Source organism: Netta rufina (assembly GCF_964035555.1).
Source record: "Netta rufina genome assembly, chromosome: 7".
Taxonomy (NCBI): Eukaryota; Metazoa; Chordata; class Aves; order Anseriformes; family Anatidae; genus Netta; species Netta rufina.
This window is the reverse complement of record NC_140130.1, coordinates 34,415,677-34,433,378: the sequence shown is the minus strand read 5'-3', so window position 1 is coordinate 34,433,378 and position 17,702 is coordinate 34,415,677. Positions and strand designations below refer to the sequence as shown.

General features: G+C 37.3%; 1 protein-coding gene across 3 annotated transcripts; it reads left to right on the top strand.

Moving 5' to 3' along the window:
* The first annotated feature begins 8 nt into the window (after positions 1-8).
* On the top strand, positions 9-15,953 carry UROS (uroporphyrinogen III synthase). 3 transcript variants are annotated; one of them, XM_084289824.1, is made up of 13 exons: positions 9-35; positions 603-684; positions 2,611-2,699; positions 4,458-4,583; positions 5,370-5,459; positions 6,220-6,303; positions 6,914-7,010; positions 7,739-7,813; positions 9,037-9,111; positions 10,999-11,082; positions 11,565-11,650; positions 13,333-13,431; positions 15,164-15,953. In XM_084289824.1, exons 5-13 carry the CDS (start codon positions 5,397-5,399, stop codon positions 15,329-15,331), a joined length of 831 nt encoding a protein of 276 aa, XP_084145950.1. In that variant the 5' UTR covers positions 9-35; positions 603-684; positions 2,611-2,699; positions 4,458-4,583; positions 5,370-5,396; the 3' UTR covers positions 15,332-15,953. The 3 variants fall into 3 exon arrangements, with proteins under 3 accessions (XP_084145950.1, XP_084145951.1, XP_084145952.1); XM_084289825.1 differs by lacking the exon at positions 9-35 and having other exon boundaries at positions 293-684; positions 4,436-4,583; XM_084289826.1 differs by lacking the exons at positions 9-35; positions 4,458-4,583 and having other exon boundaries at positions 293-684.
* The last annotated feature ends 1,749 nt before the right edge of the window (positions 15,954-17,702 follow it).

Sequence of the window (17,702 nt, the reverse complement as noted above, 5' to 3'; positions counted from 1 at the left end):
GGCGGCGGGCGGTGCTCGGGATGGGGCTGGCTGAGGTGGGACGGGGACGGGGTGATGGTGCGGAGGGGGTGTGGGGGGAGATTAAGGGGGTTTGGCTCGGTTTGGGAGGGATTTGGGGCTCCCCTGCGTGCTATTGGGGCGGTGTGAGCACAGGGGAGCAGTCAGGAAGCCCTGGGGTGTGTTTAGGAGGAGCCAGAGCTCTGCTGAGATGCCTAAAATTGTCCTGTAAATGTGTCCTTGTCACCCCTCTGCTTCAGCCACCTCCATGCTAGCCTGCTCCTGGCAGGTGCAGGGGGTGTGGGAAGGGGTCTGGGGCCAGAAAGCAGGCCTTGGTACTTGTAGTAAAGAAATTTCAAAAGAAATTTAATGCCTGAACGCAGAATTGGAGGAAGCAAGTGCTTCCTGCTTGCATTAATTCCTGGGCTAGCTAGGGGTAATGCCGGGCAAACGAACAGCAAAGGTAATAAATTGAGGCGTAAACACCATGGAAATACGGTCTTCCTAAACAAAAATTGAAAATGCAGTGAAATCCTTAGCGCTAAAAGTATAAAAGTAGCTGTTAATGTTTGAACCCCTTTAATGCAGCTGATGTTCTGCCGTAGGACTTTGGGTCTAGTTGATGGAAGTGGATGAACCCGTCTGAAGAGGACGGGGCTGCTGCTGACCAGAAGCACAAGGCCTGAGGTACAATTGTGGCTTTGTATGTACAATCCGGACAGGTCAGAATTTGTGTGACCCTTTGAGGTGTCCGTGATGGGCGCTTCTGGTTGTTTGGTTGTTGTTTTGGTGTGGTGGGGGTGTTGAGAGCTGTATTTGCTCTGGAGCACTGCCAAAATATAAATGCTGATCCATAGGGAGAGGGGGAAAAACATTGACAAATTTTTTTTTGACAAAGTGTGGGGAAAGACATTGACAAAACCCTCTACTGCTGCAGTACCCCAGCCTCAGTGGGGCTGCATGCAATATATACCTGCATACAGTTCTCTGTTGTATGTTTGAAACTATATCAGTCAAGAATCATGTTAATTATCACCACTGCTCCTGGTAAAAATCCATGATGTAGTGGGAAGTCTGAGTTCTTTGCAGCTCCCCTGGACTGGCATGTCGGGGAACCAGTTTTGTGGTTGGGTTTTGTGATATAGACACCTAAATAGCAGAAATTATTCTTTTTTTGTTTGTTTGTTTGCATTTAATGATATGTGTATATTACCTTAACTAGGACTTAGTAGATTTTGGAAACATGATTCATAGTAGCCTCACAAGTAATCCTTTTTCCTTCTCTGATTATTAAACCCAGCTAACTTCTGTAGAAGAATATTTGTAATAAATATGTAGTATCAAAAATCGTAACTCAAGGTTTTTCAAAGTTTTTTTTTTTTTTTTTTTTAACATGTCAAGGGTGTCTCCAAATTCATCTCCATTGAAGCTTATGATGGAACAGACAATTCCTTCTACACTTGGCAATCAAACCTTATTGTGTGGCCCATACAGTTTCTTACAATCAAAGCAGGGTTAGAGAGTTCAAGATACTTTGCAGCACTGGGTGTCACCCAGAAGCAGAAACAAAAGGACCCATTTATTTCTTTTTACAGGCTGTCCTCTGTCCTAAAGCTAGTTCAGTTAATTTGGGGAGAGCTTTTCAAGTGCAAATAACCTGCAGAGTTCTACTCTGTAGCATGGCTTTACATTTTAAGAAATGGCAAAACTGTTCTAATAGGACAGAATACTTTTCTAAGGGAGCAGGGACCTGGAGATACACAGCTAATAATCAGCTCTGTATTTTAACTGAAGGCACAGTGATGTTGAATTTCTGTTCAATGCTGTGAATGGGAAGCATTTCAATGATGTCTGTAAGCGTTAATAGCGCTCTGAATGCACAATGTGACCCAAAAGTACCCTTCTAAGTTAAGTAATGTGGACTAAGAGAAATAGCACCAAACTACTTTGAGCCTTCAGTCACAAAGAAATGCCTCAGAAGTTCTGATCACTCTTCTGGTTTCTTATCAGAGCTAACTGAGTGGTTCCCTAACTTCAGACTGGCCAATACAAGTGTTTATCGTCTTTTGTGTGTGTATTTGCTCAAGACAGAAAATCTGTTGTCCTTTTATTAGCTGTTTGCAAGCCTAATGGGTTTTAAATGGTATTTTCTTAACATTTGAAAAGCAATCATTGCAGCGTTGTTATTGGCACACAAGCAAACACTGTGCTTGTTTCCTGAGCCAAAAGTGGGAGGCCAGCATCATCCTATAAACTTGGCAGTGTAAAACTTACTAAGGTTATTCATACACATTCTCATTTCCAGATGTAAACTGGGCACCCTTTGACTCTGCAAAGTCCATGCTTTGCTCTAAGTAGAAACTTTTTATGGTTGTTTAGAAGTTTATGCATTCCTCTCAATATACCCATTTCATTTCATATATTATTATATTTCTTCAAAATAGAATATCTCTAAAATATATTTTCAGCAATTCATAAAAACCTGCATGTAATTTTTTTCCCCATAAAATCATCCAGCTTGTGATGCTCCCTAGTGCAGTTTCAACCTCACCCTAGAAATGTATATTGACGTATTTTGGTTTGGAACTGACCAGGTGCGTTTGTTCCTCTTAGATATCTGTTCAGTCTTCTCTCCTGCCTGCCTGTTAAGACATCACTTTACTTGGATTCACAGCGATGTGAGCAGTGTTGGGACACAGCTGGTAAGAAAATGGGTTTGGGTGGGTTGTGGCCCTAGTGCTGGGTGTGCCAGCCCTGCTTTTTGGGGATGGGTGTGTTCCACTGTTTTCTGCGTGGTCACACCTGCTACCAAATGTGTGTAACCTGTCTGAACTGCTTGGGCAAGAAGAACAGAATGGCCTGGGAGGCTTATGGCTGCTGAAAAGGACACTGATTTTTCAGCAGTAATACCAGAAGCTTTCAGGGGGTACTTGCTGATCAAAACAAATGTTATTCATGACTGTACAAACTTATAAATTCCCTAGTTCTGATTCAGTTTTCTATTGGGCACTTGCAGCCCCTTTTTGGTGTCAATAAACAAGCTGCCTTCTGGCAGAATTGAAAATAAGCCAGTGGCTTCTAGCAGCCTTCTTGTGGTTGTGCAGTCTTGCTCCTTTTATAAATAAGCCAGATGGCTGAGTCTAAAAGGCAGTTGTATGGTTTCTTTGTAGAGCAGACAGCTAGGTAATTGCACCTTGCAGTAGTAGTTCATGATATTTTGTAATTATTCTTTGGTTTCAGTATATGTTTTCTATCTAGGGTCTAAGTGAAATAATTCATTTGATTATTGTAACTCACCATGTTAAGCACGGATGTTTACTGTGGTAAGTAATGAATAATAAGAAATGGGTAATAAGGCATAGATGGGAAGTTAATTCATTTCTAACTAACTAAAGGAATAATCAGAGCTCTGCTTTCCCCAGGTGTACCTGAATAGACTCTCATGTCATCTGGGGTTTTTATTATAATACCTTCGGAAGTCGTTCTTTCCAAAAAAGACTTACTATCTTATCCTTCCAAAGTGCACAATACTTTTGTTTTTTTTCTGTACATCTACGTTTTGATGACTTCATAACATTGCTAAACACTAAATATTTAGCAATGTATACTTTGGAAATAGGAAGGTTGGGCTGGAGTAAAAACTTTGAATGTAGAAACAGAATTCCATGGTGCTATTAGACTTTAATAGTACTTGTAGGTGTATGGTGCTTAGAGCCTAAGCACTGCAGCTGGAGTTGTAGTGAAGATTGTTAGTAACTTCAGTATCACAACAATCAGGGCTACAAAAAACTGCCTGCAAACTCTGTTTACAAGCATGTTGGATTTTTTTTTTTTTTTTTAAATACAGGCTATTACAATCTTAGTGACTGAGGAAAAGTCACTTAGGGCTACTTAGTTAGGCTTAGTAGCAACTGGATACTCAGAAGTATTTGGGAATCTAAATCTTGAAAGCCATGGGATCTATTTTAGCATTTGCTATAGGTTGAAATCGGTGAGAATTGTACTTTTTAAGAATATGACACCCCCCCGAGTCCTTGTTTCTTTTTCTGTGTGTATTTCTAATTGCTGCCACTGACTTCACTGGGTATTTCAGAACTGCAGAGCTCAAATGGTTCCCATCATGCCAGTTTTGAGTACTGGAAGTCTTATAGAAGTGGGCACTTCCATGTCATTTCATAATTGAAGAGTTTAATTCCATGCACCTTATTATTAGACATTAACCTAGGTTTTAAAAAAAAAAAGTTAAAATCCACAACATGACCATACTGTGACAGTCAGGTACTGAGTTGCTGGAGGTGGTTTGCTTTAGATGCCCTTTCACAACCTGCATTTTGCAGTGCTTCTGGCTGTAGAGGATTGTGTGATGCCAGGCTTGTAACTTGTACCCAATCTGTCTTAAGCTGCCTTTTCAGAGAAAAGTGTTTAAATATTCTTTCAGAGACAAAAATTTGTCGAAACAGGTCTTCTTGGTCTTCGAAGTCCTGAGGATTTCAATGCATCTCATGCACATGAACCAAATTTAAGACGTTCTTTACGTCTGAATACTTGTACTTGCTCTTCTTAAAGAGAATTAGCAGCAACATAACGTAAGTAATTAAGGTAAATGTGCAATTAGAGAATAGATTTGTTTGTTTCTATTAGTCCATTTGTTTACTTAGGTGCTTGTTGGATTTGCCTAAGGGTTGTAAACCATCACTGAATTCAGCACCAGAGTCAAATTTTAAACTGAGAACCTTCTTGCATTTTTCCTATCGTCCGTTTTAATGGCAGAACATATTTTTTTTTTTTAAGTCTTGCTTTGTTTACTACAGATGTATCAAAAAAGGCATATGAATAATATGTGCATTATGTTCAGATATGTAAATGTGTGTATATATGCTTGTTTGCATTTAAAAAAATTGAAATGCTGTCCTGCACATGCTTGCCCCTATGAAAAGGGTGAGAGACCAAGTCATCCCGTTATATCACTTGAACATGCAAACTCCCTACAAGGAGCATAGGGTTGAAACTGGCACAGAGAAGGATAGAATAGAACAGAGTATAATAGGATAATATTGTTACAGATAGGAGCATATTATGTTGCTGAATGTGACTGTATTGTAAGGATTGTTTCTTCCTTTACAAAATATTTTCTTTAAAAATTCATTTTCCTTGATGACTTTCATTGTAGTTTCTCCCTTAAGCGGTGTTATCTAAAGCCAGCATGTTATTTTCTGGTCTTATCAGGGTGGATATTCATTCCCAGAGAATGTACATTAACTGCTTACTCATTGTATAGACAGCAGTGCAAGTGTTAGCAGCCCAGTTTTCTTCTGAAGCTGAGCTATTAAAGTTGCTCTAGATCTAATTTAGATTTTTTTATTGTATTTCAGAGTTCTTTTGCAATAATTTGGTAAACAATGAAGGTTCTGTTACTGAAGGACCCCAAAGACAAAGATTCAGGACCAGATCCGTATGTTAAAGTGAGTAAGCTTAATAAAAGTAAACAGTTGTGTCACTTCACTATTGTATAGTACTATTATATATATATATACTAGTTAGTTAAGATGAACGAATCTAATTGTTTCAAGTGAAAAAGCTGCTTAAGGAAAACAAGGAGTGCATGTCTGAAATTACAGTATATTCTAAGAAAAAACATGCTAGAAAATTGGCTGTTAGAGGAAAAAAAACTACTTCAGTTATGGGAAACTGGTACTGAATTCAGCAATAAAATTCACAGCACAATACTGATATTAAGACAACTTTATTTAAATTAATATTGGTTACGTTGATGTGATAGTTCTATGATATAAAAATAATAAAAAGGTGAACTTAACCAGAAATGTAATGGGCAATGGAGGCTATGTGTTGCTGTGGCACTTTCTGCTGTAGACTTCATTGATGGAGTAGTTTTTGCTTGTGAAAGCAGTTCTGTTGACTTCAAGGAATTACGGAGATGTTCAAGAATATTGGCAGGGTTAGTTGATTATTCCTCACTTAGGGAGTTCAGGGCTATGTGCTGATTCCTACTGTAACTACACAGTAGGAGACCTCAGTTTCACAGCTGTTTGTTCAGAATCATGCTCTAATACTAAATCTACCAATGTAGATTCACTAATAAAAAAACAAATCAGATGCCATTGTATTTTATTTAGGAAAAAATACTCGTGCTGACCTAATCAATTTTTTGAAAAATTATTTAAAATGTAGAAACTTCAAGAACTGTACATCCTTTTTCCATAGGAATTAGGATTATATGGACTTGAAGCAACTTTGATTCCAGTTCTGTCATTTGAATTTGTATCTCTTGAAAGCTTATTTGAAAAGGTAAGTTTTGAGTTATTTGGGTTGTCTTATTTTCGACAGTTTAGGGCATAATTGCCAAGGTGCAGTATTTTACCTTGATTTAATACTACTGCTGCCTGTTTTAGCACTGCTTTATTTTTCTACAAAATATTGTACCCAATAACAAATATGTTGATGATATTTGATAAAGAAATAAGTTAGATAGAATAGCAAGGGATAGATTTTCACAGGTGGTGTAGCATTTTGTCACAATGAAAAAGTAGATTTGTGACAACTGCTGGCTGGGCAGTACCGCAGTATTACTGCTTGGGAAAGTAGCTGACTCTTCCTGTGTAAATTTGGAACACTTCCCATGTCATTCACCTATCCCTAAGCTCATTTCAGTGACAGGGAGCCTTATCTGTTCCTACTGACTTTTCAGTGTTAATATCACACAGGAAATACTCAATGTTTGTATACATTTATCTTGTAAATGTCCTGCTACTGGTAGTAATCAAATATTTGCCTATTTCAGTTTCAGATATTTATTGAAGCTGCTTTGTTGTTCATAAGATTATAAAGAATTGATCAACTTATATTTTTAAAATGTATTTATTCATTTTTACTTCTTGTATCTGCTGTTTATAAATAGCTCTCTCAACCAGAATCTTATGGGGGTCTAGTTTTCACTAGTCCAAGAGCATTAGAAGCCATCAAGATATGTTTGAGAGAAAATAGTAAAAGTGAAGGTAAGTGATTATTTATATTCCTTGTTCTTTCTGTTTCAGTATTTTGTGAAGTTTGTCATTTTATTTCACCCATCAGAAACTGTTTGGAGTACTCCTTTAAAGAAAAAAACATCCTATAGCTCTTTTGACATCATAAAGGCCTCATACTAAATAGAGCTTTTAAGGGATTAAATGTTGGGTTTTCTGCACTTACACTGCTGTTAGAAATGAAAGGATAAAGCTTTTGGTGTAAATTACTAATTAGCGTGGCTTTTTCCTCAATCTGTTGTGGTTATCTTTGTTGAAGCTACAAAGAGTTATAAACAAACTCATGGATGAGCAGTATTTTGCTGCAGTGCCTGGTTTTGCTTACTAAACACTGTCCTTCCTTTAAGGGAGGTGCTTGTTACAGAAACTGACCACTACTGCTACTCGTGTAATTCATTTGAAATGTTAAAGAAAAAGCTATTTCTGTGTTGCATATAAAATTTCTAAATCAATTTAAACATCTGCTAAAAAGTAGTAAAGAAACGGTAGTATGTAGAAACCAACATATCAGTTGTGAGGAAGAATCCTGCAGAGTGCTAAATACAAATTCTCATACCAATAAGAATACATTAAAAGTTCATTTTGTACATCCCTAGATTTGCTGGAACATGTAGTGATGTATTAGTATTCTGCTGTACTTGTATTTGGGCTTCTGTTTAAATCTATACATTACACATGTGCTTAAACTTAATGTTTTACAGCCTGGTCAAAATCTCTTAAACAAAGATGGAATACCAAACCAGCATATGTGGTAGGAAAAGCTACAGCTTCTCTAGGTAAGCTGGAAGTTGAATTAAGAAGTCAAATCTGTTTTGTAAGTGCAATTTTTGGAGTATTGGCAGCTATTCAAGGGTGTTCAGAAAAATATAGGTAAGTTTTACAAATTGATAGTTTGAAAAACAGATAATGTGTCTACAAGTATCTGAAGTAAGCATGTACAGATCACCATCTGGTCTCCCAGTACCTTTCTTGTAATTTGATGGTAACTACTCCAAAAATTTGGTCAAAAAAACTGTTCTTAATTCCCAGATTATTTTTTATTATTTTCAGAAACAAAATTGGGTGACAGGAATTACAGCATAATTGTCTGAGATAGTAGGAAATTTTTGATACCTATCTTTCCTTCTGTTTCATTTGCCAAACAGAAGTCACCAGTATGCAATCCCCTGACTTCAGTGGGCTGGCTGCTTTATTTGCCTTTACACTGGTTTTAATCTGATGCAATATAAACTTGATGTGCACAAATAAAAATTCAGTGTAGGTTTTAGTTTGTGTGAGACTTTCTTGTTGTAAAATTGCATTGAAGCTGTACCTTCCTGCTGAGCCACACAGGAAACATCACAAAAAACTATCATTTGAGAATTTTAAGTCTTTGCTTTTCTGCTTCTAGCCCAAAAATAATTTGGGTAAGTACTGGCTACTTTCATAAGAGGAGTTCTTGCAGGCAGGATGCTGACAACACTGGATCGTACAATGGTGACTCCTAGCAACCATCGCGAATCAATTGAGTCTAACCCATATCAGTTAACTTGTCAGGGATTCATATCATGCCTATTAACTTGCTTAAATAACAGCAGTGTTAAACTCTGTAGCAAAGGCAGAAATCCCACCGGAAAATCTCAAAAAACAGCAATAGCCTCACTGGGAAGCAAGCTGCAACCAAACCATGTCAGGAACTGAAGTCCATTCAGCATGGGCAGGCAGTGCTTTTTTTTTTTTTTTTTTTTTTACCACTTCAGGTAAAACTGAGTTAAACTTTCCAAAACAGCCTTGCTATCCCCAGAATTCTTCTGTATTCTTCACATATGTGTCTCTAGAGACAAAATTGAATCTTTCATAGCACATTACTTGTTCAAATGCTCAGATTTTTTGTTTTCAAAGTATTTGCGTGCTTAGATCAAATTGGGTCTCCCTTTCCAACCCACATGTTTCTGTGACTGTGAGTCTGAATTACTCTTATTGAATTGTGTTGCTGTTGTTTTGCTGCTTTTGGTTATAGTGGAAGAAATTGGTCTTTCCCCACAAGGAGAAAAGACTGGAAATGCTGAGAAATTAGCTGAATATATTTGCTCAAGTAAGTATCTAAAATCCTCTACTTAAATTAAGCTCACGTGCACTGTTTATTACATACAAAGTCAGGTGTACCTTGAAGCAGAGATGTACTACATAATTCATCATATGTAGAGTCTTTGAGTTCAGCTTCTGGGGAATACTAGTGTTAACTCTAAAAGATAATAAACAATATTTTGAAATCCCTATTAAAAATACTAATTTACGTGAAATCTTAGACTCTGTAATTGAATACTATAAGACCCAGTAGACAAAGTGCTTTTTTAACTAATGGTCAGAGCTGTAATGATTGGAAGGTGCTGTTTAATCATGATTTAAATGATTCTGACTGTAGGTGTGCTGATTCTCTGAACTTTGAATGACCTGACTTTCTTTGCTTCAAACCAGCTGATGCTGGGCATTTTTCACCAAGCCATAATTCAAAGTAGACAAGGGGAACTCCTTTCCTCAGAATGAACATGCAGTTTCAGAGACAGCTGTTTTTTAGCACCAAAGGAGAGGGGTTCTGGAGTGGTTTTGAAGAAGCAGCAGCTTTTGATAGCTGCTAGTGGGAAAGCAAATTACATGGTTTACAGCCTTTCACATAGAATATCTTGAGCAGAGGACAGTTTCTTACAAGAACACTGGCAAACTATAGAAATTAACATGCTGCTTTAGCATTTTCATTATCCTTACAAAAATGCCTTAAAAAATCCTTAAATCTTATATTCTAAATCCTTAAAAATCCTAGAATACTGCAACATTTAATTAAACTGTGTTAGAGTTGAGTGTCTTCACTCAACCACTTTTCTCATGTAGAAATGTGATCTTTCTAGGCTATTTGATCTCATCTGAATCTTCCCTAGATTCAAAATGTTCTTTGTTGGCTTTCAGAGCCCTAATATTCATTTTGTTAGATAAAATGTAGTACTGAAAAACTTTCCAAAATAATTAACTCACGTGAGAGCCCTAAAATCACCAAATTACTGAGAATCTCATGTAATGGTGCCATTTCATTCTTCTCAAGCCTGGTGTTGGAATTCCCCATCATTGTGTTTTCCTGTGAGTGCACTCAGGGTGTACAGAGTTAGGATGGCTGCAGGAATAGAGGTGTAACCCAAGAGATGCATGTGAATAGCATTATCTGGTAGGATATTTTTTTGAGCAGATTTTTTCTCCTCTTCTAACTTATTAGAAACATAGAAGTCCTATGAAAACTGCATCCCAGGTGTCATACTCTACAAGAGAGAAGTTATAAACAGGACCAGAAAAGTCCTCCTTCCAAAATAACCAGGGGGATTTCATGTGTAGGCAGTGCAACAATAATTAAATCTGTTCTAATCTTAAGAAGTAAAGGATAAGAGGACATGAGGATACCCACTTCCACTCTAGCATTGGAAGTAGAACCATTCTTCCTTGGGGAAGTAAGAAAATACTTTCAGATAGACTGAAACTTTCCAGCAAAGTATTTCTGTCCTCTTCTTTGACTGCCTGAATATTCTTTTTATAGAGAGAGTGCTGTCATGTACAAAGTGGGACTGAAGTTTTAAATATAAGAACTGGGGAAGATTGCTTCTCTGAGGGAAAAGAGATAAATTGTGCAGTACTTGTTTTTCTTTGTAGAATTTCAAGGGGAATAGAAATGTACTTTATCTTTAAGATCTTTTTAGTCAATGTATTCATATTATAGTTATGGAATATTTTTTAATTTACATGCTAAGTAGCTCTGTCCTCTGAATTGTGGATGCAGTTGCACTGCAAATGTTTTCAGCTATTTTAGGGCTGTGTCTGGTGAAACATACAGCATTTGCAGCAGTGTTCAATATTTGATACCTTTTAAAATGTATTAAATCTACCATGTTTGTTCTCTATTAAAAAAGTTAGTTAACTGTTTTTGTTCCTATATTTACAGGAGAGAAGGGTAATTCATCATGCCTGCTTTTTCCTTGCGGAGCCCTGAAAAGAGAAGTACTTCCTACAGCACTTAAAGAAAAAGGTTTAACATCCTTTAAAGGCTCATTAAATTAGTCAGTTACAAGAGAATTTGTATCTAGAGATTTTGAACCAAATTTGAATAAGTAAAAACTAAGTTTTCTGTTATGTTGTATAGAGGATGGGAGTAAAAACTGAGGTTGGAGTGCTGTCCACAGTGCTGGGACTGAGCTGTAGTATGGCTTGAGCAAGGTTCTTTGCCTTAGTTCATCTTCCTTCTGTGAGAAGGAAAAAGACTTATTCACAGAAATGTTGCAGGACTTGCCACTTTTTCCTAACATGCATCAAGGTCCTCAGGTTACTAAAGTTTTGTGTCTGCTATAATTGATAGCAGAAATAATTAGGAATCCTTCACACAATTTTTTCTGTATCTTTTTAATCTTTTTAGCCTGAAATTGAAGTGCAATTAGCATATTAAAGTCTTTTACTGAAATAATAGAAATTAATGAAATACTACTTAGTTATGCACATCTGTTCTGATTGCAGGCATACCTCTGGAAAGCCTTACTGTATATCAAACAACGGAACACACCAATCTCCAGGAATCATTGAGCAGTTATTTCTCACAACAGGTATTGGACGCTGATGTATCCTTTCATACATTGTCTAACTTCCAGAAGATAAGTAAACTTCAGAATCACTGAGAAATAATGGCATAAAAAATTATGTATCCACTTTCATCCTTTGAACTGGATGACTGCTTTTTAGATAATAAAATGTCAGAAATTACATTTAGTGAAGTTGCTTTTTGAACAGGATTTTTAAATTATTATTGTTACTCTGATATTTCTGGACAGCTTTGTAACTTTGTAGGGTGGAAAACTACTGTTGGTTTTTGATTCATAAGATAAAGCCCTGTTCTTCCCCTGATTATCCAGTTTATTAACATGGATCTAATTGAAGTGTTAAAATTCCAAGCTGTTGACAAACATTGAGTTATATTTGCTAGAATTTTCATTATTTTTCTCCTTTGAAAACTGTCAAATGTCACTAAGCAAGGATCATTACATAGTAAAAGATTTGAAGCTAGTAATAATTGGCTTTATTTTGCCAGATTGGCTTTCTGAATTTTCCATTTGTAAGAGTCTACGTTATATTTAGGATTAATTTTATTCAAAATGCAGCCTTTCTTTCTTGGAGAAACTTGGCCTGCCTGAGCATGTTGCACCTCTTTTTAAAATCTATGCATTAATGTCTTGTTAAATTACATATTGATTTTAAAGTCCTTTTTCAAGAGGTCCTAAGAGGCCATGGCATGGGCTGTCTAGCTGATACATTGCAATATCCTGCTATTCCTAGGTGGATATTACAGTTCTAATCCCCATGGAACTTAGTTTATACCAGTTATAAAGTGAGTCAGTAGCAAATACATATTCTGTAGCTTCCTGAATTCTTCTTATGGAACTCCTTACTTGCTGCAATTAGTATGTTAGTTTCAGTGTGAAGCTATTAAAATGTGTTTCTCATGAGCTTTTTGGTTGTCGTTAACTGACAACATTGTTAATATTGTGGTTATATAGTGCCTGGATAGCTGATACAATATGACAAGTATTTAGCACTTTGACACAATGAACAGGGCTGTGTTGAACTATCATTCTCTTCTCTATGAGCTAAGGCGAGCTTCCAAGTCATGCACCGTAAAATAACAGCAGATGTAGAGCTAGCATATCCTTCTAGCCAAACAGAAAATCCATGATAAAGAAGGTGTCTGCTTCGGGTCTGCAGGTTGGGAGCTTCCAACCTTCACGCCAGACAGAATTTTGCAGAATTTTCTCTTGGCTACAGAATGTTTCTGCTATCTTAAGGCAGCCTTGTTCTGGGAGAAAAAGCCCTCCCAGTGCTGTGCAGTCTTAAGCCAGCACCTCATCTTTGTCACAGCATCTCTGGGTGGGCAGAATTTAGGATAAACAACATAAGCTGGGAAACAGGGAAAATATCCAGAACTGAGACTGTGAATGGATTTAGGGAAATAAATTGTCAAGCTTATTTTTCTAAACAGGAAAATGAGTATGGCTGCAGAAAAAAATCAGTACTTTTATCACCAGTTTGTGTGACAAAGTATTTAATTAAAGATGCACCTGGATTTCAGCTGACTATCTGCACCACAGGAAACCCTCTTTGTTGGTTTAACATCTGTTTCTCATCAACAACAAAAATTCATCTCTGTATAGAGACAGAGGCTTTTGTGGAAGTATACTGATATTATGCTGGAAATGTGAGAAATCTGTGCTAACCTGTGGTTAATTTTACTCAGGGAATCCCAGCAAGTATTGTGTTCTTCAGTCCATCTGGTGTCAAGTTTTGCCTCCAGCACATTCAGAAGCTATCTGGGGATTTTATCAACCACGTGAAGGTACTTTTTCTTTTCAAATGGTGGTGAAATACAGTAGGGTATAAGCTTAGGTTGGGAGACTGAAGGGGAGGGAAGCTGTTACACCCTTTACAAACCTCTGTTATCTACCAAGAGTGCCTTAGACCAAAAAAAAAAAAAGAGAGAAAAATACGAAGTCTGGAAAGGGTAGGACTGTAAGTGTAGTCTCTAGCAATCTATGCAAGCTAAATAGAGGTTAAGAGTGCAAATTGTCTGTAGAGAAGCAGCAGTTTACTTAGGTGAAGATTGCAGAACACAAAATTTGGGAATTGTTTGAAAACTGTTTTGAGTTGAGAGTGCAGAGGACAATGCTCTGTGTTTGTTCACAATACAAAACCAGCCATCATAACATAAGCACATGGAATATATGAATGCATTATTTCTTGAAAGTGATCAGGTATCTGTGTTAAATGTGAAGTAACGATCTGAAAACTCACAGAATAATTCACTTCCAAAAAAAATAAAATTGTCAGTTAAGCCTAACAGAGCAATACCCTGAGAAATTGAAATATGAATTTCTAGCTTACATTTTTAAAACAATAAGTCTGTGCATGTTCTGTCATAGTATTACATAAAATGAGAGAAAGCTAATGCTTTTGCTAGTTAAGAGTCAGAAGAAGCATGTATTCTTGAATTAGGAACTGCTTTAGGCTCCAAGGAGAAGAGTTTGCATCAATATTACTTGACACATCTTAGTGATCCTAGGAATTAGTGCAGAAATTCTAGGAAAGAAGGAAACAAATCATTCTGTAATAGGCTTTCTTAATAGCAATTAGAGATGGAAAATAAATAATTCAAGTTCTAATGTCCTTTAGAGTTATGAATATATAACCATGTGTCTCATTGCAACATAAAGAGGAAGAAAAACATCTTATTGTACAGGATTTTTGAACTTTCTATTTACATAAAGCGTAATCTCCTTGGGATAGCAGATAAGAAGAATGCTAGTTTGTAACTTGTGCCACTGAATTCCAATAAACTCACTAAGCTGGTACTGGCACCTACAAATCATGTACCTTACATGTTTGTTGGTAGATTTCGGTGTGGGGGAAGTAAGGCCAATGGCTGTATCTGAAGGAAGCACACAATACTTCTGTCTTCAGCAGCACAAGGTAGCTTGTAATGTGATTGTCCTTGTTTGTGTGTTCAGCCTAACTGCAGATGGGCTATCACCTGCACCCATCGAGCTGTTCACACAGTATTCCTTGTAACTTCTACTTGTTCTGCTTTCTTATTGGCACACTATCTTATCATGAGAACTCTTTTAAAAAAAAAAAAAAAGTTATTTTTTCACCTAGATTTATTTTTACCCAATAAGTTGCCCAGTCTCCACTGGGTAAAGGCTTTATCTTCTCCTAGTGAAGGTGTGATTAGTTTTTGCTTGAGTCAGCAACTACAGGCTTACACATATTAAAATTCCTCTCACATTTCCTGTTTCTTTTTTTTTTTTTGAAGTAACAACTTTAAATGTTTGTAATGGTGGAAGAAATAATGTTTCCTAAGTTATTTCCTAAGTAATTTCCAAGTAGCTCAACTTGTAGGTAGTTTTTTGTACTGAGAATCTTCAACCAGATGGGTTAGTACAGTTCAGTAAGCTCAGGCATGCAAGCCTGACAAGGTCAGCAAATAAAGCAGGATGTGTACCTAAGTCACTGTTAAGAGCTTGTATCATACCTGCCTACACTAATTGTAACTGCAACCAATGTCATTTCAGTTTGCAGCTATCGGTCCAACAACTGCTGAAGCCATGGAAGCAGCAGGAATCCCAGTAAGCTGTACTGCAGAGAGTCCAACTCCCCAAGACCTTGCTGCTGGGATCCAAAAAGCACTTCGCCTACAAAACTGTGTTTGTTCTAAGAACACAGCACATATTTCAAGCTGAGTGTGGTTCTCTAGAAGGTTCTTAATTTTGTAGACCTGTTATCCTACAAGAAATTGTTTGGGAATATGCAATGCTGTCCTTGTCAGCAGCTTGTGAGAGCAGCTCACATCTAAATATCTAAGAAATCTAGAATTTGTTCAGCATGTTTTAAAGCCTCTGGCTATTCCCCGTCATCGTATGTGTGCAGTGTAAATATTTTGTGTGGGCATTCCTGGAAAACTAGCTGCAAGAGGCTAATCTGCATCAGTGTTATGTTGGCATTTCAGGTTGAGTGCGTTACCTCAGGTATCTTCCCCGAGTACACAGGTTCTCATTCCTGTGCATAGTCAGTTTTATATGACTATGTAAATAGTTTTACACCTATTTCTTTTGTAAAAGAAAATCATGCTTACAATGAAGTATTTTCTGTTTTAAAGCTTACTTGTTTGTTGTGCTTTCAAATATTTATATTAAAATGATTGCAGATCCTCACTGGAATAGGACAATTCCTGGAGTAAAGTTGCACTGTGTGGAGCTGATAGCAGGTCAGTTATTGACACTTTAATATCCCTACAGTACAGCGCCTTAAAAATTAGGTTTTGATTTCTGTTTCTGTAAAGAAGGAGGATTTATTAACAGAGAAATAAACTGGCTTGTCATTGTTAATAATGGTGTTAGAGTTGTCTGATTTGGTTGCAGCTTATGCTTTAATTGTTTATCTGTGAAAGGAGAAAAAGTAATCCTATTTAGCATAGATGCTACCTTCAGCCAATGCTATGAAATTCATAGAAGATTTAAATCATAATGCATTCAATTATAATCCTCATGAAAGTCACTTTTGTTGTTAGTGTAGTGCTAAGGTTCATAAAATAACAGAAATCCTTATTTGCTTTAAGTTTTTATTAGCTTAATTCTGAGTATATGACCTGAATTTCCAATTAGGTAAGAAGCTTTGTACCTAGGATAAGAGTTAATCTGAACCCAATTATGTTAATATAAACAGAAATAATTTCAAATTGTATATGCGGGTTCATCAGTCAGACCGGGCACAATAACACAACCATTTTGAAGCTTTATGAAGCAGTTTGGTTTCTTGAGATGAAATAGGATCTCAGAAGTATAGTAATTGCTGGAAGATAATGTTGAGCAGTGGGAGGAATATTTCATCATTAAAGAACATCCTGTAGGATCCGGGGATCGCTATGGTAACTGGATGGAGCTGCAGGACTCTGTGCAGACATGCCCCCAAGGAGAGAAGGAAGAGAATGAACGAGAAAAAATTGTTGACTTTCTCTGCCACTTCTTTAAGGACGATTGAAGTTAAGCTGTTTAACATTCAGATGCAGCTGGGTAGTGTCATTACAGCATGGAGTGTGCAGAACTGTTCATCTCTGCATTCAAAAATAAATCTGCAGCAGACTGGGGATTTGGAAGTCAGTTCAAGTCCCCTGCAGTACTGCTCACATCTGTGGTGTTGAAACAGAAGACAGCTGGAAAAGACTTGTGTGAGCTAGTGCTTAGGGACAGAAGGAGGAGAGGTAGGGTCAGTCAGAGAAGAGCGAGAACTGGAAACAGAAGGTGTTCACTTGGGTTTGTGCTTCCTTGTATTATATGGTGAATATGTCTGGTATCTAAGTCGTATCTAATTATTTGCCTTGTTCATCAGCTCAGGCCCTTTCTACAGGTCTCTCCAGGAGACACGATCTGTTCCCATCATTTCCAAGTAAGACATACTTATCACATTTAATATAACACCATAAAAGAACAGCAAAGGCCTCTGACAGGAAAGGGGGTTGCATTTTACATCTGCTTTGACCTATAGTGGCAAAGATATCTTGGAAGACTTGATCTGAACTAGAGGAGGTTGATCTAAGGGGGGAGGCAGAGCTGGCATTTGCTGAGGAAGTTGGAGGCTGTGCAAGCTTGCTGTGACTCAGCTGACATTGCTTTGCTACCCTCAGCTCTGATTGTCATGAACATGCTGCTCCTACCCCTCCCCACTGCCAGGCTGCCTGAGGATACCAATTTCAAGCACAGTGCTTTTAGGCATCTTGCCTCAGAAACCTGTTTACATGTAAACTATACATTTGTTTAAGTGACAAATACATTTCTACCATCCAAAATGAGCTCTACTTCTCATTTGCAAGAGAAAAAGATTAAGTAAATACACCCATAGAAAAACAAACAAAAAGCAAGCCCCCCTTCCTTGTTCCAAAATAGCAGCTGCCCTCCCTGCACTGGGCCTTCCTCCCTCACCAAGTCTTACCTGGAACTGACCCTCTGTCGAACAGTTTGCTTCTGACAGAAGCAAAAAGGTCACAAGCAATGAAAACAAGGCACAAGGTTGCATAGGTTTATTTAATAAATAAGAATTTATTTAAAAATAAGCTTT

What these genes read in the sequence shown, in the direction of transcription:
- UROS (XM_084289824.1), top strand. Translation starts at nt 5,397, where the DNA reads ATGAAGGTTCTGTTACTGAAGGACCCCAAAGACAAAGATTCAGGACCA. An exon ending in GACCAGATCCGTATGTTAAA is followed by an intron (nt 5,460 to 6,219) that starts GTGAGTAAGCTT and finishes CTTTTTCCATAG; the next exon opens with GAATTAGGATTATATGGACT. An exon ending in GCAGTTATTTCTCACAACAG is followed by an intron (nt 11,651 to 13,332) that starts GTATTGGACGCT and finishes AATTTTACTCAG; the next exon opens with GGAATCCCAGCAAGTATTGT.